The sequence below is a fragment of the Cyprinus carpio genome, chromosome A4 (assembly GCF_018340385.1).
Source record: "Cyprinus carpio isolate SPL01 chromosome A4, ASM1834038v1, whole genome shotgun sequence".
Taxonomy (NCBI): domain Eukaryota; kingdom Metazoa; phylum Chordata; class Actinopteri; order Cypriniformes; family Cyprinidae; genus Cyprinus; species Cyprinus carpio.
In genome coordinates, this window is record NC_056575.1 from 64,172 (window position 1) to 86,250 (window position 22,079).

The 22,079-nt window shown below is 39.1% G+C and overlaps 2 protein-coding genes across 4 annotated transcripts; one reads left to right on the forward strand and one right to left on the reverse strand.

Moving 5' to 3' along the window:
- Positions 1-222: 222 nt before the first annotated feature.
- Positions 223-1,753, reverse strand: LOC109074331 (cAMP responsive element binding protein-like 2). Of its 2 annotated transcripts, none has more exons than XM_019090383.2 (3): positions 1,567-1,753; positions 818-1,015; positions 223-742 (listed from the first exon to the last, which is right to left on the reverse strand). In XM_019090383.2, the coding sequence occupies exons 1-3, from the start codon at positions 1,579-1,581 to the stop codon at positions 581-583; spliced, it is 375 nt and encodes a 124-aa protein (XP_018945928.1). In that variant the 5' UTR covers positions 1,582-1,753; the 3' UTR covers positions 223-580. The 2 variants fall into 2 exon arrangements, with proteins under 2 accessions (XP_018945928.1, XP_018945929.1); XM_019090384.2 differs by having other exon boundaries at positions 1,639-1,752.
- Positions 1,754-3,412: 1,659 nt separating this feature from the next.
- Positions 3,413-20,464, forward strand: LOC109081435 (dual specificity protein phosphatase 16). Of its 2 annotated transcripts, none has more exons than XM_042736975.1 (7): positions 3,413-3,791; positions 11,195-11,721; positions 12,736-12,871; positions 17,091-17,254; positions 17,325-17,484; positions 17,679-17,802; positions 19,324-20,464. In XM_042736975.1, exons 2-7 carry the CDS (start codon positions 11,497-11,499, stop codon positions 20,132-20,134), a joined length of 1,620 nt encoding a protein of 539 aa, XP_042592909.1. In that variant the 5' UTR covers positions 3,413-3,791; positions 11,195-11,496; the 3' UTR covers positions 20,135-20,464. The 2 variants fall into 2 exon arrangements, with proteins under 2 accessions (XP_042592909.1, XP_042592918.1); XM_042736984.1 differs by having other exon boundaries at positions 11,198-11,721.
- The last annotated feature ends 1,615 nt before the right edge of the window (positions 20,465-22,079 follow it).

A 22,079-nucleotide genomic window follows, 5' to 3' on the forward strand; every position in this document is an offset into this window, starting at 1 on the left:
TTAGCCTGAACGCAAAAAAAAAGTTAGCCTGAAAAAAAAAAGCCTGAATGCAAAAAAAAAACAAAAAAAAAGCTTAGCCTGAATGAAAAAAAAAAGTTAGCCTGAATGCAAAAAAAAAGCTTAGCCTGAATGCAAAAAAAAAAGTTAGCCTGAATGCAAAACAAAAAGTTAGCCTGAATGCAAAAAAAAAAAGTTAGCCTGAATACAAATTTTTTTTTAAAAATGTTAGCCTGAATGCAATGTAAGTCACTTTGGATAAAAGCGTCTGCTAAATGTAAATGTAAAATTGTGAGGACAAAAGGCTGAATCATGAAATAAAAAGTAGTTTTTTTTATCCAGGGTTCCACAGATTGAACTCAGGAACGCGGGAATCCTTCCTCTCATCACAAGTGATTTGGTACCAGAACGGTTCCAGAATAAATATATGAAGGAAGAGGAAATGTTTACGAATCACACAACAACCTGAACGTGAATCACGTCCGCATGAGGCATACCTCTCTGTCTGAACTGCCACATTAATGTGAATGAAACGACAGATAAACACTGTGAGTGAACATACAGGATCAACACTGTTCAGATTCTAACACGTCTTGCTCTGGCTGTTTCCGCTGGAGCCGAACTTGCCGTTCTTGGGGACCTTGTTGCTGGAGCTCTGCGGCGCTTTCTGCTCGTCTCCGGTCAGGAGGGCTTTGATCTCGGACGGGATCTTCCCCTGGTCCATGGCCAGACACCACTGCTTGTACTGCGGACACATGAAGAGCATCAGCGCGGCTGAGCAGACGCAGGCGAGCGACAGATCGAGCGTGTGTGTGTTTACCATATCCAGCTCCTCGCGCAGCGCACAGATGGCCCTCTCCTTACTGGACACCAGCTCCTCCAGATACTGGTAGCGCAGCTTCTTCCTGGCGCGACACTCTCTGGCGCTCTGCCGGCTTCTCTCCAGCTTGGCCTTCAGGTCGATCTTGGCAGGTTTGCGGCCGCGCTTGCCGGGTTTCTTCACTTTTCCAGCAACCATCTAGAGTTTAGAAGAGACTTTACGGTCATGTGATGATCATGACACATTAATAAACAATTGCTGTAAACAATCAAAATCACAGGTGGACGTCTGTATAGCTGCCTATTGAAATAAATTGAATTTATGCTTCATAATTGATTAATTTTACAATGCTGACACTTGCATTGATCTGAATTGTATTTAAATTGACGCACTCTGTTAAAAAAATAATTAGTTTCATAATTTATTGATAATTTATTTTGACATTATAGTCTTTTTTTTTAGAGCTGGTTCAATGTTGAAATTGAGTTTGTATTATAATTGACTCATTGTACTGATTCATTAACTTTTATTACTGTAAAGCTGCTTTTGAGAGAATCTTTATTGCATATAAATAAATGTTTAATTAAAAATTGCATTAGTGCTTTGGAGGTGGCGTGGTATTTTCATGCATACCACGATTCAGTGATATTAAAAGGCTACTCCGAGGTATTTCGCAGAATATCATTGCACATATGTATTAATCGCTGCTTTAGATGCTGATGATGTTCATAAATGTTCATATGACGCACTTTACTGTCATCCATCGCGTGTTTTCCGATCGACGCGAGTCTGCAGTCGAGTGCTGATCCTCGATCATTCACCTGTAATCGATCAGAGAGTCCGACTGAGATGATTTTTGATCAATCTTCCAGTGGAGCTGCCTGTGTTTTCAGCCGAATGCTATCAGAGCTTTTCCGGTTCTGGCGCGGGTGACGCCCACCGCGCTGCATGCTGGGACTTGTAGTTTCCTCCCGATGGCCAAAATTAATCATTCTAGAAAGATCATGGGTTTACACTCACACTCATCACATATCTATATATATATATGTACACAACACCAATATAATAACTCACAAAAAATATACCCCGAGAGCAAATTGTAGTCCGTTACTGATTCCAAATCGCACGACAAAAATTGTAGGAAAATCTGTTCCTTTGATTGTAAATCTGTTCCTTTGATTGTAATTAACAACATGATGTGCATTAAATGTAACAAAATTCAAATCAAGCAAATAAATTAAAAAAATAATTAACAACATGATGTGCATTAAATGTTACATTACGCCATGCAAGTAAATACGTTAAGTGAAGTTCAGATGACACAAAAGTTTGGGAATGCCTGCGTTACAAGTAAATAAGAAATTATGTAAATTTGTGCATTTTCGTGTGTTTGGAAGACTAAAGCAATCGAAAGTAAAAGTAATCCGATTTTTGGAATCTGATTACGTAATCCAGATTACATGTATTCGGTCTCCACCCAGCTCTGCCTACTCCTCACACAAAACATTCTGCATTTTTAGATTTTCCAAAAACTTCATTCTGTATGATTTATAAGCTTGTTTCCTCAAATGTCCAAAAAATGTACCAAAAAATGTCCCCACAATGTCATAATGGATAATTTTTCTCATGTAATTTGTAATCAGTAACGGATTACAATTTGTAAGTAATCTATCCCATATAGCACACATACCTCTGCAAGAGGTCTGTTAAAGATCTGGAAAGCATCTGCTGTGCACAAACACCTGATAGACGTCTGTAAGATGTCAAATTTACATGCATTCTATCTAAATCATAAACATCTTAAAGACATCTTCTAAACGTCTATTTGACATCTGATAGGAAACAAACTCGGACGGATAGACGGATTGCAAATGAGCAAACACTCTAAAAAATATGTCTTGCAGATGTAATGCAGACGTCAAACAGACGTCTCCGTGATGTAGCTACATGTGCTGTCCCCTGATAGCACACGTACATCACAGAGACGTCTATTTGACATCTGCATTACATCTGCAAGACATATTTTTTATAGTGTTTGCACATCTGAAATATGTCTATAGGACTTTTCTTTTTAGATGTCTATTAGATGTCTTTAAGATGTTTATGATTTAGAATGTATGTAAAACTGACATCTGAAAGATGTCTGTCAGACATTTGTAGACAGCAGATGCTTTCCAGATGAAGCGATCTTTAACAGACCTCTTGCAGACGTACGTGTGCTATCTGGGTCAGGGATGACATCCTCATATGAAGATAGTTGATTTTTTTTAAAAAAAAGTTAAAGTATATTCCATGACAGCACACATACATCACGGAGACGTCTATTTGACGTCTGCATTACATCTGCAAGACGTGTTTTTTAGAGTGTAGTATGTCTAGAGGACGTCTCCTATCAGATGTCAAATATACGTTTAAAAGATGTCTTTAAGATTTAGAATGCATGAAAGATTACATCTTAAAGACGTCTGTCAGATGTTTGTACACAGCAGATGCTTTCCAGATCTTTAACAGACCTCTTGCAGACGTGCCTGTGCTGTCTGGGTGAATGTCCAGCAGTAATAAAGCGTGTATGTGTGAAATAAATGGAGCTCTGCTGCTGACTGTGTAATGAGAGCCGGATCGCGACTGAAGCTCCGCCTCATAAACACTTTTACACTGTTTTACACTCATTTACACGCTCAGAGTCGGCGTGAAGAGCGGATTCTGCGCTCATTAGCGGGCGTCAGCGGATCCGCGGATCTTTATTCTCCGGTTTTTAGCCTGAGTCTGAGTTTGAGGCCGGTGTGAGTTTCAATGACGCCATGATGTTATTTTTACCAGATGAGCTCACGAACTCACTCTAACTTCACCAGCGGCGAACTGACCAGCTTTAACTAGCCTAACTACCCATCCGCGTCTCAGTCGGGGTTACTACTCACCCGGTCTTCTTTATCTGTGGATTTGCTGTAAAATGAAACGGACTGAAACTTTCACGGTGAGTTTCGGACATGTGTTAAATGATAAATAGTTCGCGGAGTGTGTGTGTGTGTGTGTGTTGAGACACGATGTTCTTGTTAGTTTCGTTTACTAAGTAAACCTGGTAAAAATGAGTTTAAAGTTCTCGAAAGCTCCGTTCAGTTCAGTTTTTGTTTCATATTTACTTTGCTGTCATTAAATACTGTACATTATATGACTGACATCTGTAAAGAAAAACACAGAAAACACACTCGTGTCCTGTTCAAATGTAACTTTACAGTAAAATAGTGTGGTGATACCATGGTACTGTAATCTATGGTACAGAATGATTATCACATTTCTGTACCATTACTAATAGAGTACTATAGTATTACCATAGTATATTCTGTTCTCACTTAGATAACATTACCATAATATCGCCATCAGTCAATTAATACATATAAATCTGTTATAATAATAATCAGGGTTATTATAGTTAACTAAAATTAAAAGCATAAAATTAGCTTTTTTGTTACTTTAAAAATAAAATAAATGTTAACTAAATAAAATAAAATATAAAAAAAATTAAACTTATTAAAATAACTGAAACTAAAACTAAAATAAAAACTATATAGATATCTTTAAAAACAAGAAAACAATAAATACAAATGATAGAAACGCTCAACAAATTTACTAAAACGTAATATGAAATCAGAAAGTATACAAATAAAATCAAAATAATAACTCAGATAGCACACATACGTCTGCAAGATGTCTGTTAAAGATCTCTTGATCTGGAAAGCATCTGCTGTCTACAAACGTCTGACAGACGTCTAGACGTCTTTCAGATGTCAGTTTTACAAACATTCTAAATCATAAACATCTTAGAGACATCTAATAGACGTCTATTTGACATCTAAAAGGAGACGTATTGCAGATGAGCAAACACTCTAAAAAACACGTCTTGCAGATGTAATGCAGACGTCAAATAGACGTCTCCGAGATGTACGTGTGCTATCAGGGAACAAAAAGTGTAATATCATCTCAGTGATACTAAAAATAACACTCAAAATCATATCTATCTGAAAAACAAAACAAAACATGGTAATAGCATGGTACTGTGTCTGTTTTCAGTGTGTGAAAGTCACATGATCACGTCTCTCATTTCAGGATATTTCTGAAAGGGAAGTTCAACATGTTTATTCACTAGCGGCATCATAAAAATCACCTGTGGAGGAACAGAAAGCACTTATGGTGTTGTTGTTGTTTTTGTGTGACTGTTTCTATGTTACAAATACAGACTCGGAGTAAACATGACATGTTATGAAGGGTCACTACCTGCACTAAAATATCATTTCTATACAAATGAAAGACTTTCCCATGGATTTAATCTCCTGAAACCCAGAATAAAGGTTTTGTGATTTTTAAAAAAAAAAAAAAAATTATTTTGTCATTACAGCATAAGAAACAAATGGAGAAAAACATTTTTGAAAAAATATATTTTATTCATATTTTCTTCTATGTCCTTAGTAGAGTATGCCAAGACTAAGTTATTAAAAATAATAATAATAATAATAAAAAAGGTATGTACAGGCAAAAACAATGCTTTATTTTTTCATTCCCCAAATAGTTTTTAGGTTTCAGGTTTTAGGTTTTTCCAAACTTTGTACAAAGATGATTCTCAGCTATGTTAGGAAAGATATAACAGAATGATTTGATATACTACTGTATTTTATGGAATATGTGTGTAGAATGTTCATATATTGGTATTCCCATTCTGTAGACTACATTGAATCTAATTTGCATATTAATGTGTTCTTGGGGCAAACCATAATGGAAAAAAAGTGTGATAATGGGAGTAATAACTTGGCAACATTTTCATTAGATATCTCATATTTCATAGGAATATTGATCTATAATTTCTTGCTGTTTCTCCAAAATGCCTGATTAACATGCCATTTGTCCTGGAGTCCTCTACAGAAGACATGTATGAAAATGATGCCCTGTTTCATAACAAAAAGTCATATTCTGATTTGAAACCCCATAGCATTTTTCTGAGATGTTTATATACGACAAACAATTTGAAAATTAGCCAGATTTAAATTATAATTACAAAACATTATCATATTTCCCTAAGAGTACTAAAATTGATCATTCTGTCAATATCAGTGATATTTAAAGACCAAGGAGGAAGTGTGTTTGTGATCAAACCTCCAAATATCTGCTATCCCTAAAAATCCCTGAATGTGCTCTGTACAGGACATCTTGACTTAAAACTTATAATGACCTCTACAGAGGACAGAAGTCTATGCCTGGGTCCCTTAAAGACAGCATTTCCCAACAGATCGGCTCTTCAGATGTTTGTTGACTACAAAACAAGAAGAGTACAAATAAAGCCAAAGATGGGTTTGGGTTTGTGTGTTTATATCATGTTTAAGTGAGTCCGAAGGTTTGGAGTGACTCCATATGAAGGGTCAGTCAGTATGATGTTGTCCAGTGAGCGTCTGAAGAGGAAGTTGGTTTGCTAATCGCGACCTGGCATCGATCCAGGGGTGTGACGGCACTGAAGGAGAACTTCCTAAAATTAACCTCTCACACTCTTACATCCATGTTTAAAGAGGACGTTGTGATGTGCGGGTCCTTCGCGACTCGCAGCAGACAGACAGTGAGAGTAATGGTGCGTTCGGAGCTCGTTATCGTCTCCTCGTTAAACACAGGCGCGCAGGAGGAGGCCTGTCATTAGGATAAGCCTCGGCTTCCCGGCGGTTTGTTGTGGTCGCGAATCTTCCGATGAGGAACTCGTATCTGTGATGTTCTAGGGGAATCGAGAATTTCCCCTCGTAAAGCTGAACGTGCTCACGTCACCGTTTCATTTCCACAAATGTCTTACTTGAAGAAGAAGAAGAAGAAGCCGGTTAGATCAGGATCATTCAATAAAGCAGCTAGTTGTGTTGGTCAGTCCAGCAGTTATCTAGTAACCGACCCATAGAGGCCAAAGGCCGGTTGAATTAACAGCTTAGATTAGTCTTTAAAAGTTTTTTTTTCTTCCAAGACAGATCAGTTACAAAAAGGTAGATTTTATATTTAAATCTGAAAATTAAGGCTGATTAGCATTTGGTTGGTCAAACTAGTAAAGGCTTGTTTATGCAACCGGCCACAACTATGAACTTTAGTTCCCTGCTGGATCTACTAGTGCAGGACAACAACAACCAATCTGATCAACTTGACTGATAATTAATGAATATTTATTGAAAACAGGGATTCCACAGGTCTTTAAAAACTCTGTGTTCACACTGCAGACAAATGTGGCCCAAATCCGATTTTTTTTTCTCACGTGTGACTCCGATCTGTTTTTCTCGTGACAGTGTGAACAGCACAGAATCTGACATTTTCAATTCCGATTTGTGCCACTTAGGTATGTGGTACTAAATCCGATACAGGTCAGATGTTTTGCAATGCGACGATTGTTTATTTAAACCGGGAGTCATCTCAATTATCACCAGTAATGTATGGAGTGCCACAAGGATCTGTCCTAGGTCCTCTGCTATTTTCAATATACATTACATTGTTATGCTGATGATACTCAAATATTTATCTCAACAAGACTAGATGAAATTTCTAAATTATCTAAGCTAACAGAGTGTATTAAAAATTTAAAAGATTGGATGACCAATAATTTTCTCCTATTGAATTCGGATAAGACAGGGATATTACTTACTGGACCAAAAAGCAGTACACGGAATCTCTTGGATTACAATTTGCAACTATTTTCTGTAAAAATAAAACTAATTTTCTGTAAAGCTGCTTTGCAACGATTTGTATCGTTAAAAGCGCTATACAAATAAACTGGGAGTCACTTCAAAGATTTTACATACCCGAAGTTATCAAGACAAAGTTATCAAAACTCATATTACAGTGACAACTTTATATACAAGCAAAACATGAGGGCTCGTAACTGTGCTCTCTTCTGTCACATCCATTTCTTTATTTTTCATATTGGCTGCGCATAATTTCGATGGCTTCTGCAGCAGTTCACACTATAAATAAATGCATAATAGCTTACTTTATATTCTCTGTTTTTACTTCCGTATGACAGCGTGCTGTGTTGCCAAGTCCACAGATGTTTTTATCTCCGTTGTTTAAAGCGACCCCACTAACGTAATATATACCCTCCTGGAACACGACTGGGCTAGTTTCGAACTAGTTTAGAGAAGCAACTGGGTGGATTTTGTTGTGAAAACCTGGCGACCCTGTTGGTATTGTTTTTTTGCGCATGCGTGTCAATTCAAAACCATGATCTGTTCACACTGGAAATCTGATATTGGCCACATTTAATATAACAAACTGGATCTGAGCAAAAAGTGTTAACGTAGCCATTTGGTTTTGGTCTTAAATAGTTAAACAAAAGTCTTAATTCTTCGCAATCAGTGTATGCCGAAGGATCGTTATGGTTTTGATAGTATAATTTGTTGTAGATGGTTGTAAGATGCATATTTAGGTTGGCTTGAGAAAGCTTATTCTTATTATTATTTTCCAACTGATCGGACTTATGATTTTCATATGATCTTATGATAGCAATGTGCAATATCATGTTAGCAGCATGATAAAACATGCTAGCAAAATGCTAGCAACATGGTAATCATGCTAAAAACACATTAGCAAAATGCAGGACATGCTAACATCATGCTAATCAGCTTTTAGCTTTTACAACTGCCTCAAACTCTCAGGCTAGGCTTTCTCAGGCCAAAGTCAAAAGTTTTCTCACTAACTTTACTCAGCTAGTTTAGTTTGTATCTATCATCTGTTTGAATGAGCTGCTGGAAGTAGTAAAGCATAGACATTTCAAAATATTTTATGATTAAAATTCCCTCATTATGCATAAAATCTTCTCCCCCCCCCCCCCCCCCCCACTGGCTATTATTGGTATATTGACTACACAACATACAGTATCTTAAATACTCTTAAATTTGATTTTAGAAAAGCCGTGTTTAACATCGTTTTAGAGGTTTCAGCGTGACTTTGGACTGATATTCACCTCAGAGACTGTAAATCTCAGTTTGTGTGTTTCATTTACAACGCCTCGGGCCTTTAAAGTGTCTGTGGTTTGATTTCAGCCTCGTTTGATCTGTTTGTGTTTTGATGGCCATTCGACGGGTCAAAGTCCTCCATGGCTGTTATCTCTTCCAGGCAGGTTGAGCCATTAACCTTCGGTCAGAAAAACACAGAGCAAACAGTTTTAATTCAGCTCGGCCTTCACAAACACGCAGGGAAGGTCAGAAAAAATTGACGTGACTTGAAGAAACTGTGATGCCAATTTGTTCGCCAACAATTTAAAATTAGAGTTCAAGCTGAGAAAAACACTAGAATGCTCATGAATAAACATTCAAGCTGAATCCTGAACGGTCCTAAAACAGATCCAGAAATAAACGTTGTGAGAAACGGCTCCATGACGTCTGAAATCAGATCTGTGTTTTATATGAGGAAATGCTCGTCGCTCTAGTTTCATCTTATTAGAGGGAAACACAAGATGCAGAAACTCTGGTTTTGTTTGATATTTGATGGGGGATGGAAACGCTTTTTTTTCCCTGAGGCCTGTTCATGATGACGTCACATGATCTCATGTTGCCGCCTCCGCACACGCGTGTGAAGCTGATCTTCTCATGTCAGCATGGCTTCAGTCTCGCTCACATCTGGACTTCGCTTTCACTCTTTCAGCTGATGTTTCTGTGACAGTTTCAAACCGTGATTCTGACGTCACGATTGGCTCTGTTCACATTCTGAATTCATGCAGCCTTCATAAAGTCCTGCCAATAGTTCATAGGATGTTAGTATAGTGAGGATAGATGTGAGAACACATGGTGCTGCAGTTTGTGAATCAAACAGACGGAAAGATTGTTTTTTCCTGATGTCAGGATCAGAGCTTTGATTTGATCCAGACACACGTGACATAATACTTGTTGTTCACACCAACAACGATGACCATAACAATAACTGTACATTTTTAATAATCACTTTAACCCTAAGAGACTTGTGAAGTCCACACCACAACTTCAATGATAACGACACGGAAGAACAATATTGCTGATGTCTCTTTCAGAGCAATTTTTTTTTCCAACAATGACAGCCAATTAGAATCCATTCGTCTTTAAAGAGCTTATCGTCCACTGGTATGAATGCGAAAATACTTATTGTTATAGTTTATTGTTTTAAGGCCCATTCACAACAAGACCTGTAATGATGACTATAAAGTTATAATAATATATAAAGTTTTAAAAATCGGTCGAACTCTAAAATAATAGCGATAACCAGTGTTGGGGAAAGTAACTTTTAAAAGTAATGCATTACGATATTGCATTACTCCGTTAAAAAGTAACTAATTGCGTTAGTTACTTTTATGGAAAGCAATGTGTTATGTTACTTTTGTGGTACTTTTTGTCACCTGGGCTGGGCTTGTTTGTTTGTTTTTAATAATAAAAAAAAAAAAAACAAAGTTATATTTTTGCCAACTCTAAGCACACCAAAAGTGAAAATAATAAGCCTCAGGCTGATGGAAGTGCCTCTGCATCTCCCGATTTTTCTTGTCAGTGAATAACTGGGAAAACGAAGTAACTTGGGTTACTGATTTAAACAAGTAACTCAGATATTTCATTGCTGTTGTTGTTGTTGGGATTTTCCCGGCATACGGGACTGACTGGCAGGTTATTACGGCACACAGGGGAATTTCACTGGTTTCTGTGCAATCCTGTACACATGAAAGAGATGACATAATTAAAGCAGACCTCTCTTGTTTTTAGCACTCACATTCCAACAGACACGTGAACTCAAAGCTGCTGCTTGAATGAGCCGTTTTCATGGTGAAATCACTGTGACGCACAAACTCTCACATCATTAATATGCATATTACTCTTGGATTTGTCAAATGCCCAATTTAGACTTAAGAGAGTCTGCGTGTGTTATAGACGCAGTGTGACGTGAGCAGTGTTTGGGGTGATGCATTACAAGTAACGTGAGTTACGTAATCCGATTACATTTTTTCAAGTAACTAGTAAAGTAACGCATTACTTTTAAATTTACAAGAGTTACTTCTTCAAATAAGTACTTTGTTTCCTATTTATTGCCTGGCAGCTCTCCTGTCCTCATGTTGAGAGAAATCGGGAGTGATGTGCAGAGGCACTTCCTTCAGCCTGAGGATCATTAATTTCACTTTTGGTTTGAAAGGGCTCGTACAGTTTCCAAAACTGTTTTTTTTAATTAAAAACAAATAAACAAGCCCAGCCCAGGTGACAAAAAGCAACACAAAAGTGACATAAATCATTACATTCCATAAAAAGTAACTAAGTACTTTTAGAGTATAGAGTAATGCAATATTGTAATGCATTCTTTTTAAAAGTAACTTTCCCCAAAACTCTCCCTGAGGGTTCATGATGTGTTTTTGTGTCTCAGCAGGATGACGGAGTGCAGCGGTAAGGAGGTGCATGAGGTCACGCCGCTGCCGCCTGTCTGTGGAGCCCCTGTGATGGTGTGAAAGAAACTCCTATCAGCCACTGAGCCCCAAACACACACACACACAGGCTGCGAGTAAGTGTGTTTTTCCTCTGGAGTTTCCTCTGGCTGTTTCTCATACGTTTTTGGGCCGCCTGCCGAACGCATCATCAGCTGCTACAATGGGGCCGTTGATCTCCTGAGCGTAGCGTCACTGAGACACAGAGACTGTTAGTGCAGAGACGGACTGAGGGATTGTGGGTATGTGTGAGCGCGCGGCGCGGCCCATCGGGGCCGAGGGTCTGGTGGCTCTGCTGGAGGGCTCTCTGGACCGCGTGCTGCTGATCGACAGCCGGCCGTTCGTGGAGTACAACGCGTGTCACATCCTGGAGGCCGTGAACGTCAACTGCTCCAAACTGATGAAGAGGAGATTACAGCAGGACAAGATCCAGATCAGTGAACTCCTGCAGCACTCGGCCAAGAGGAAGGTGCGTGAAGCTACATTACTCATCTGACCCGAGCAGATGTTCAGCGGGATGTTCACGCTGCTCTCTTACACTCAGACTGGATGCTGTATGATGCTCAAAATAAAACAAAACAGTGTTTTGGATCTTATTCGCTCACTGCATGTAAAAGAGCAGAGTGAATATCCTGCTAAACATCAGATTTAGTGTGAATCCGATGAGTAAATGTCAAAATCTAAAACAAAAGATTGCATATTTGATGCATTAGGCTTTAATGGCTCTGAAATAGTGAAAAAAAGAGACTCAAAATGAGCAAAAATATGCAATTTGCTGCAGATGCTGATATTTATAATATGATGAAATTCTGAAGCTTATGTTAATCAATGATATTTTTATAACAAACATATAATGAAACAAAAAAAGCGAAATGAACAAATAAAGGCATCTCAAGAGCTAAGAAACGGTCTCTACAAACAAGCCATCGTCTCTCATGAGGGCCATTGAGACGCCTTAGCAACAGGTTGCCGAGTGACCTCATCCCATAGTTATCTGTGCGAGTGCTCAGTCTCTCTCAGTGCTTATTGCTCTTTATATCAGCTGAGAGAAATCAGGAGTGATGTGCAGAGGCACTTCTTTTCATTTTTGGTGTGAATGAGCCCTTACAGTTGTCAAAAATACAACTTTTGTTTTGTTTTTTTATATTAAAAAAACAAATAAACAAGCCCAGCCCAGGTGACAAAAAGTAACACAAAAGTGACGTAATGCATTATGTTCCATAAAAAGGATTTAAGTTCCGCTATTAGTTACTTTTAATGAAGTAACACAAGATTGTAATGCATTACTTTTAAAAGTAACTTTCCCCAACATTGCAAGCTACTAACTGAAGTAGAAAACTACACTGACACAACTGGACAAACATGATTATAAATATAGAATGTCATTTTAATAACCAGAACACTAGAAAACAGGAAATAAGGAGCAGATATGAACTCACTATTTCATTATGTGTGTGTTTGTGTGTGTGTGTGTGTGTTTCAGCTGGAGCTCCAGGGTCAAGAGGTCGTGGTGTATGACCAGAGCTCGTCTGACCCCGCCTCCCTCTCATCAGAGGCCTTCCTCAGCGTCCTATTGGCCAAGCTGGAGAAGAGTTTCCCATCAGTCCACCTGCTCTCAGGTTCATATCACACACCTGCACCATGACAAACACTGATCGCACACTCACTGATTCAGGTGATCGATTCGGTCAGAGCGAGTCTCCAGTGAACAACTCACTGATTCAGATGATCGATTCAGTAAGAGCGAGTCTCCAGTGAACAACTCACTGAGTCAGATGATCGATTCAGTCAGAGCGAATCTCTAGTGAACAACTCACTGATTCAGATGATCGATTCAGTCAGAGCGAATCTCTAGTGAACAACTCACTGATTCAGATGATCGATTCAGTCAGAGCGAATCTCTAGTGAACAACTCACTGATTCAAATGATCCGGTCAGAGCGAGTCTCCAGTGAAGAAATTACTGATTCAGGTGATCGATTCGGTCAGAGCGAGTCTCCAGTGAACAACTCACTGATTCAAATGATCCAGTCAGAGCAAGTCTCCAGTGAACAACTCACTGATTCAAATGATCGATTCAGTCAGAGCTAGTCTCCAGTGAACAACTCACTGATTCAAATGATCCAGTCAGAGCAAGTCTCCAGTGAACAACTCACTGATTCAAATGATCCAGTCAGAGCAAGTCAGAGCAAGTCCAGTGAATAACTCACTGATTCAAATGATCGATTCAGTCAGAGCAAGTCTCCAGTGAACAACTCACTGATTCAAAATGATCCAGTCAGAGCTAGTCTCCAGTGAACAACTCACTGATTCAGATGATCAATTCAGTCAGAGAGAGTCTCACTGATTCAAATGATCTGGTCAGAGCTAGTCTCCAGTGAACAACTCACTGATTCAGATGATCAATTCAGTCAGAGCTAGTCTCCAGTGAACAACTCACTGAGTCAGATGATCGATTCAGTCAGAGCGAGTCTCCAGTGAACAACTCACTGAATCAAATGATCCGGTCAGAGCAAGTCTCTAGTGAACAACTCACTGATTCAAATGATCAATTCAGTCAGAGAGAGTCTCACTGATTCAAATGATCTGGTCAGAGCTAGTCTCCAGTGAACAACTCACTGATTCAGGTGATCGATTCAGTCAGAGCGATTCTCTAGTGAACAACTCACTGATTCAAATGATCCGGTCAGAGCGAGTCTCCAGTGAACAACTCACTGATTCAGGTGATCGATTCGGTCAGAGCGAGTCTCCAGTGAACAACTCACTGATTCAAATGATCTGGTCAGAGCTAGTCTCCAGTGAACAACTCACTGATTCAGGTGATCGATTCAGTCAGAGCTAGTCTCCAGTGAACAACTCACTGATTCAGATGATCAAGTCAGAGCAAGTCTCCAGTGAAACAACTCACTGATTCAAATGATCCAGTCAGAGCAAGTCTCCAGTGAATAACTCACTGATTCAAATGATCGATTCAGTAAGAGCAAGTCTCCAGTGAACAACTCACTGATTCAAATGATCCGGTCAGAGCAAGTCTCCAGTGAACAACTCACTGATTCAAATGATCGATTCAGTCAGAGCGAGTCTCCAGTGAACAACTCACTGATTCAAATGATCCGGTCAGAGTAATCTCCAGTGAACAACTCACTGATTCAAATGATCCAGTCAGAGCAAGTCTCCAGTGAACAACTCACTGATTCAAATGATCGATTCAGTCAGAGCGAGTCCCCAGTGAACAACTCACTGATTCAAATGATCCGGTCAGAGTAAGTCTCCAGTGAACAACTCACTGATTCAAATGATCAATTCAGTCAGAGAGAGTCCCCAGTGAACAACTCACTGATTCAGGTGATCTATTCGGTCAGAGCGAGTCTCCAGTGAACAACTCACTGATTCAGGTGATCGAATCGGTCAGAGCAAGTCTCTAGTGAACAACTCACTGATTCTTTGAGGCCGGTCAGAGCGAGTCTCCAGTGAAGAAATTACTGATTCAGGTGATCGAATCAGTCAGAGCAAATCTCTAGTGAACAACTCACTGATTCAAATGATCCGGTCAGAGCAAGTCTCCAGTGAACAACTCACTGATTCAGAATGATCGATTCAGTCAGAGCGAGTCTCTAGTGAACAACTCACTGATTCAAATGATCTAGTCAGAGCAAGTCTCCAGTGAACAACTCACTGATTCAAATGATCGATTCAGTCAGAGCGAGTCCCCAGTGAACAACTCACTGATTCAAATGATCGATTCAGTCTGAGCGATTCTCTAGTGAACAACTCACTGATTCAAATGATCCAGTCAGATCAAGTCTCCAGTGAACAACTCACTGATTCAAATGATCGATTCAGTCAGAGCGAGTCTCTAGTGAACAACTCACTGATTCAAATGATCCAGTCAGAGCGAGTCTCCAGTGAACAGATTCAACTGATTCAGGTGATCGAATCAGTCAGAGCAAATCTCTAGTGAACAACTCACTGATTCAAATTCGACAGTCAGAGCGAGTCCCCAGTGAACAACTCACTGATTCAAATGATCGATTCAGTCTGAGCGATTCTCTAGTGAACAACTCACTTATTAAAAACAACCAGTCAGATCAAGTCTCCAGTGAACAACTCACTGATTCAGATGATCGATTCAGTAAGAGTGAGTCTCCGGTGAACAACTCATTGATTCAGGTGATCGATTCGGTCAGAGCGAGTCTCCAGTGAACAACTCACTGATTCAGATGATCGGGTCAGAGTAAGTCTCCAGTGAACAACTCACTGATTCAAATGATTTTGAGGTACAAACACTCAGTCCAGCTTTAGTATGACCTCATCATTACATAACCGCACACTTGCGTGTGTGTGTGTGTGTGTGTGTATGTCACTCACCGATGAAATCACCGCTGATTCACACAGGAAGTGAATCCAGAGATGGAGAGGAACTGAAGCTCACTGGACTTTTGTTTGGTGTGTTTGTTCCTCTTTTGCATGTTACTGTAAGGTGTCTCTGGTTTTCCTTGTGTTGACCCGGTCAGGTTAGCTGTCAGGTGATGATGTCATGGGTGAGACGCTGATAATCAGATAATAACCTGTGTGTGTAAATTTAATAACTCGTTGACTTGATTAATGTGAGACGAATGAGACGCTATTCATATGTTTATTCATATTCATAATGTTTGACATCTTTTAAGTTTTTATTAATATTTAGTTTTTACTCTTATATGTTCAGTTTTTATTTTAATTGCATTTAAATTTCCGTGAATTATTTTTATTGTTATTTCGATTTTAGTTAGGGTTTGTTTTAGTTCATATTTAGTTTTTATTTAATCCAAATTAATAATTTAGTGCTTCAACTTTTTAAATATTACTATTTTAGGTTGCCATTTATTTTGTTTTTCAGTTTTAGTTTGTTTTAGTAGTTTTTTTTTCGTTGTTTTATTTTATTGTTTTTATTTTATAGTTAAATATTTTAGTGCCTCAGCTTTTCAAAATATGACTATTTAAATTTAATTTCAGTTTCAGTTTAGTTTTAGTTTTTATTTAGTCCCAGTTTATAATTTTAGTGCTTCAACTTTTTAAATATTTTTTAAATAAATACTATTTAGGTTGCCATTAATTCTGTTTTTCAGTTTAAGTAGTTTTTGTTTTTAGTTAGTAGGTTTTTTTTTTTTTAGTTGTTTTAGTTTTCAAAGTATGACTATTGATTGTTTTTTTCAGTTTTTTATAGTTTAATTTTATTTTACATTTAGTCATTTTAGTGCCTCAGCTTTTCAAAGTATGACTATTTAAGTTTAATTTAATTTCAGTTTTCCAGTTTATTTTAGTTCACATTTTATTTTTTATTTTTTAGTCATTTTTAGTGCTCAGCTTTAAATTTGACTATTTATTTTTTAATTTCAGTTTTCAGTTTAGTAGTTTTATAAATGACTATTTACGTTTAATTTAATCTTTTTTTTTCTTTTTTTTTAAATGACTATTTACGTTTAATTTAATTTCAGTTTTAGTTCAGTTTTATTTTATAGTTTAAATTTTAATTTTTTTTATTTACAGTTAGTAATTTTAGTGCTTCAGCATTTTTAAATATGACTGTTTAAATTTAATTTCAGTTTTAGTCATTTGTTCCTTTTATTTTTTTATTTTACAGTTAGTAACTTTAGTGCTTCAACTATAACTTATTTAGTTGCCAAGGCAGCATTTCTAATTTTTAAGTTAATTTTGACGTGCTCACTTTCATCTGAGGTGACACAAACCTGGATGCAATCTTAAAGACATCATTTGCTTTGGACATGAATCTAAGGTCATGTCTTCATCTCCATCCGTCCTCATAAAACACCGGTCTGTGTCCTGTCCTGGTCCGCAGGTGGTTTTGTGGCGTTCTCGCAGCTGTTCCCGGGTCTGTGTGAAGGCAAGTCCCCGCTGGTGCCATCCTGCATCTCTCAGCCCTGTCTCCCTGTGAGCAGCAGCGGGCCGACGCGGATCCTGCCGCACCTGTACCTGGGCTGCCAGAGAGACGTGCTCAACCAGGTGACGTTCACGACAGACACGAGTTACGAGCGCGTCACATGACCTCGTGCTGATGTCTGTGTTCCCGCAGGAGCTCATGCAGCAGAACGACATCGCTTACGTGCTCAACGCCAGCAACACCTGCCCCAAACCAGACTTCATCCCCGACTCGCATTTCCTGCGCGTGCCGGTCAACGACAGCTTCTGCGAGAAGATCCTGCCCTGGCTGGACCGATCCGTGGAGTTCATAGGTCAGACACCATCATCTGTCTATGCGTCTCCTGAGTTTTTTATTTTTCCAATCCAGAATGAAAATACATGCAATGACCAAGACGCACATAATTTTCACAGATATTATAGGTCAGACATGATCGTGTGACTGTAGAAGTAATAATGATGGTGTGAGGTCAGCTGACAGGAAGTGTTTTTGTGTGTTTCCTGTCAGAGAAAGCCAAGGCCAGTAACGCCAGCGTCCTGGTCCACTGTCTGGCGGGAATCTCTCGCTCGGCCACCATCGCCATCGCTTACATCATGAAGAGGATGGACATGTCTTTAGATGAAGCGTACAGGTACCACAGCAGGTTCTCTGATCTGCGTTAATTAAAGGATGAATCTCGTAGTACATATTGAGCTGAATTTAATTTCTTGATTTAAAGGTTAAATCATCCTTATATGAAAAGAAATACAGAAATTACTTGTAGCTTAATAAAAGGTTCTATTTTGCCTGGAGTGGCTCACTATGGAAGCCCGTTCCCGCCACTGAATTGCAAGATAAAAAGTCGCAATTACCTTGTTTTATATTTTATCCAGATTATATCTTACAATTCTGAATTTTTTTCTCGTGATTGCAAATTCATATCTTGCAATTCTGACCTTTTTTTCTCTTGCAATTCTGACCTTTTTTTCCTTGCAATTCTGACCTTTTTTTCTTGCAATTCTGACTTTTTGCACGCACAGCTTGCAATTCTGACTTTTTTTTTCTTGCAATTTGAGTCGACCTTTTTTTCTTGCAAATTCTGACCTTTTTTTGAGTCTTGCAATTCTGACTTTTTTTCTAGCAATTACTGACTTTTTTTCTAGCAATTAATCTGATTTTTTTCTTGCAAATCTGACCTTTTTTTCAGTGCAATTCTGACCTTTTTTTTCGCTTGCAATTCGGACTTTTTTTTTCTTGCAATTCTGACCTTTTTTTTAGGAAAATGACTTTGCAATTCTGACCTTTTTTTTCTTGCAATTCTGACTTTTTTTTGCTAGCAAATGTATTCTGACTTTTTTTCTAGCAATTCTGACCTTTTTTTTCTGCAATTCTGACCTTTTTTTCTTGCAATTCTGACCTTTTCTTTTCTTGCATGTGAAATTGTCTGACCTTTTTTTTCTTGCAATTCTGACATTTTTTCTAGCAATTCTGACTTTTTTCTAGCAATTCTGATCTTTTTTCTTGCAATTCTGACTTTTTTTAATTTCTTGCAATTCTGACCTTTTTTTTTTACTTGCAATTCTGAAGGTTTTTTTTTCTTGCAATTCTGACCTTTTTGAATTCTTCGCAATTCTGACCTTTTTTTTTTTTTGCAATTCTGGACTTTTTTTTTTTTCTAGCAATTCTGACTTTTTTCTAGCAATTCTGACTTTTTTTCTTGCAATTCTGACCTTTTTTTCTTGCAATTCTGACCTTTTTTTTCTTGCAATTCTGACCTTTTTTTTCTTGCAATTCTGACCTTTTTTTTTCTTGCAATTCTGACCTTTTTTTTCTTGCAATTCTGACTTTTTTCTAGCAATTCTGACTTTTTTCTAGCAATTCTGACCTTTTTTTTTCTTGCAATTCTGACCTTTTTTTCTTGCAATTCTGACCTTTTTTTTCTTGCAATTCTGACCTTTTTTTTCTTGCAATTCTGACCTTTTCTTTTCTTGCAATTCTGACCTTTTCTTTTCTTGCAATTCTGACCTTTTTTTTCTTGCAATTCTTACTTTTTTTCTCATAATTTTTTTCTCATAGTTTATGTCTTGCAAATAATTGTGAGGTAAAAAGTCGCTATGACAGATCAATCTCAAAGCTGTTACTGTGACCTCACCACATGCGTGTCCGTTTGCAGGTTCGTGAAGGAGAAACGGCCGACCATCTCGCCCAACTTCAACTTCTTAGGTCAGCTGCTGGACTTCGAGAAGAAGTTGAAGAGCGCGAGCGAGGCGCCGCTCAAACCGCGAGCGCCGTCAGACGAGCAGAAGCCGGAGCCGCTGACGATGCCCTGCGTTCTGGCCGGCGTCCCCGAGGAGCATCTTCTGGCCCGTGCGCTCTGCGGCCTTCAGCTCGGCGAGGAACCGGAGGAGGACGTCCGGCCCAAACGCTCCTTCTCCCTGGACATCAAGTCGTACGGCGAGTCCAGAGCGCCTCTGCGAGCGTTTCCCGTCGGTGAACCCTGCCAGTTCTCGCCGGTGCAGGAGGTTTCAGAGCAAAGTCCAGCTGAAGATCAAGCTAACAAGATGCTCCAGCGCAGCGGCAGCGTGGATGGAGCTCCAGCGGGGGTCCCGTCTCACTCGCAGCACCCGTCTAAAGCGGCGGCGGGGGCTCTGAAGGGCTGGCACTCGGACATCGTCCTGGGACCCGTGGCCGGAGGCTGGTTCCTCTCCTCAGAGTCGGCACGCTTCTACTCCACCTCGGCCATCTTCAGCGGCGGCAGCTGCGCTCCGGGTCTGGAGGCGGTGAGGAGACGCGGCCGGCAGCGCAGCGGAGACGGAGGAGACTCGCGCAGGAGCTGGCACGAGGAGAGCAGCTTCGAGAAGCAGCTGAAGCGCAGGAGCTGCCAGATGGACGGCATGACGGACAGCCGATCCCGAGAGGAGATGGGCACGAGGAGCAGCCAGTCCAGCTTCTCCGGCAGCTTGGAAATCATCGAGGTCTCCTGAGGACTCCACACGCGGTCATTCGTTTCTTTGCTTTGTTCTCATTCAGATTTGAACTCGATTTGGTGGGAGTCTCTCTGAACCACAGACATCCAGGACCTCACGACACAAATTAAGGCAAGAAACTACAGATGAACAGGCTGAACCTTAATATACATCACCAGCTGACTGATTACATTAAGAATTACAAACATTTCACCATGATTTCAGCGTGAATGAACTGTGTCCCTGGAGCACAGAAGCAGTCATAAGTAGCACAGGTATATTTGTAGCAATAGCCAACAATACATTGTATGGTCAAAATGATAAATTTCTCTTTTATGCCGAAAATCATTAGGATATTAAGTAAAGATCATGTTCCATGAAGATATTTAGTAAATTTCCTACCGTAAATATATCAAAACTTAATTTCTGATTAGTAATATGCATTGCTAAGAATTAATTTGAACAACTTTTAAAGGTGATTTTCTCAGTATTTAGATTTTTTTGCTCCCTCAGATTCCAGATTTTCAAATAGTTGTATCTCAACCAAATATCGTCCGATCCTAATAAACCATATATCACTGGAAAGATGATTTATTATATAAGTCTATAAATCTCAATAATTAAACTGCACCCCCTTATGACTGGTTTTGTGGTCCAGTTAAAGCCTTTAGAATATAGATAAAAATAAAACCGGTGTATGAAAGAGAAAAAAGAAATGGATTGGAATTGAAATCAAAAGATAAAATGCAATAAAATAAGCACTTAAATGTGTATTTTGGATGTTTTCAGTCCACTAGTCTGAAAGAAGCAGCAAACTAGAGCACAAAACTGACCAGTGCATGAAAACACACTGTAGTGTCTTGCCTTAAGAGCGTCTTTCTGACATGCATGTGTTGAATTATGATCTCAGGAAGCTGCGAATCTGTTGGAGATCTAGAATCAAACACACACACGCACAGATCTTTGATTCTCTCCATCGTCAGGCTCAAACATGTGATGATGCTCGGTCCAACACGAGACGTGACAGTGAGGTTAACCTTCTCAAAGGCTCAGAGCTCGTGAACTCTTCCTCGGATCACCGGACTGTTCCAGGATCAGCCGTCGAGGGCCATAAAGACTCACTCAGACCGTCCTTCCTCCCTGCATTCGATGACTTAGAACAGAAGGACTCAGAGTTTCCTAAAGCTGTGAAAATAGAGCTGAACCAATCAGAAGCAGCGACTCTACACAGACCTCAAATCTACAGTGATCAGTGTTTTATATTTTTACAATAAAGTCAGATGACTGATGCTATAATCGTTCTTGAGACAGATCAGCCGTTATTTTTGTGATTGGTGTCTGGGAGGGTACCGCTGAGCGTTTCTGGAGATATTAATCCGTAGCTGTTTATTGATTATGGAAATAAAACACAAGTGGTACATCTTGAACAGCTTCTGCTGTCTCTATTAAAACATGATTAGATGTTTAGAGCTGATCTTCATCTGGAACACTTCATGAATCGGGTCCATAGGTGGCGCTGTGTGCATATATCATAATATACACTTTATAACAAAATACCCTTTAACTATCCACCTTGTTTTGCAGAAGCTGTTCTTGTTTAAAACTAGGTAAACTAAAACTATTTGCACCACAAACCAGTGTGTTTATGATTACCATAATGAATTATATGATAAAAAAAATGCAATATCAAGCAGCATAACGGATTGTTTTTGTGAAGCTAAGATAGTTGGAAGTCTTGCACATTAAAGTTACAAATGGCCCTGCTGTGATTGGACCACGGGTGATCACGTGATCACTTTCTCTTCCGGGAAATTAGTGGAAAAAATAGCGGATTATGTCATGAAAAACTACATTTCCTAAGATGCTGTACAGAAAAACCCACCAATCAGTGAACAAAGCAATCCAAAACACACACACACACACACACACACACACACACACACACACACACACACACACACAC

What these genes read in the sequence shown, in the direction of transcription:
- LOC109074331 (XM_019090383.2), bottom strand. An exon ending in TGCGCGAGGAGCTGGATATG is followed by an intron (nt 743 to 817) that starts GTAAACACACAC and finishes ATGTGTCCGCAG; the next exon opens with TACAAGCAGTGGTGTCTGGC.
- LOC109081435 (XM_042736975.1), top strand. Translation starts at nt 11,497, where the DNA reads ATGTGTGAGCGCGCGGCGCGGCCCATCGGGGCCGAGGGTCTGGTGGCT. An exon ending in ATCAGTCCACCTGCTCTCAG is followed by an intron (nt 12,872 to 17,090) that starts GTTCATATCACA and finishes CCTGGTCCGCAG; the next exon opens with GTGGTTTTGTGGCGTTCTCG. An exon ending in AGAGAGACGTGCTCAACCAG is followed by an intron (nt 17,255 to 17,324) that starts GTGACGTTCACG and finishes GTGTTCCCGCAG; the next exon opens with GAGCTCATGCAGCAGAACGA.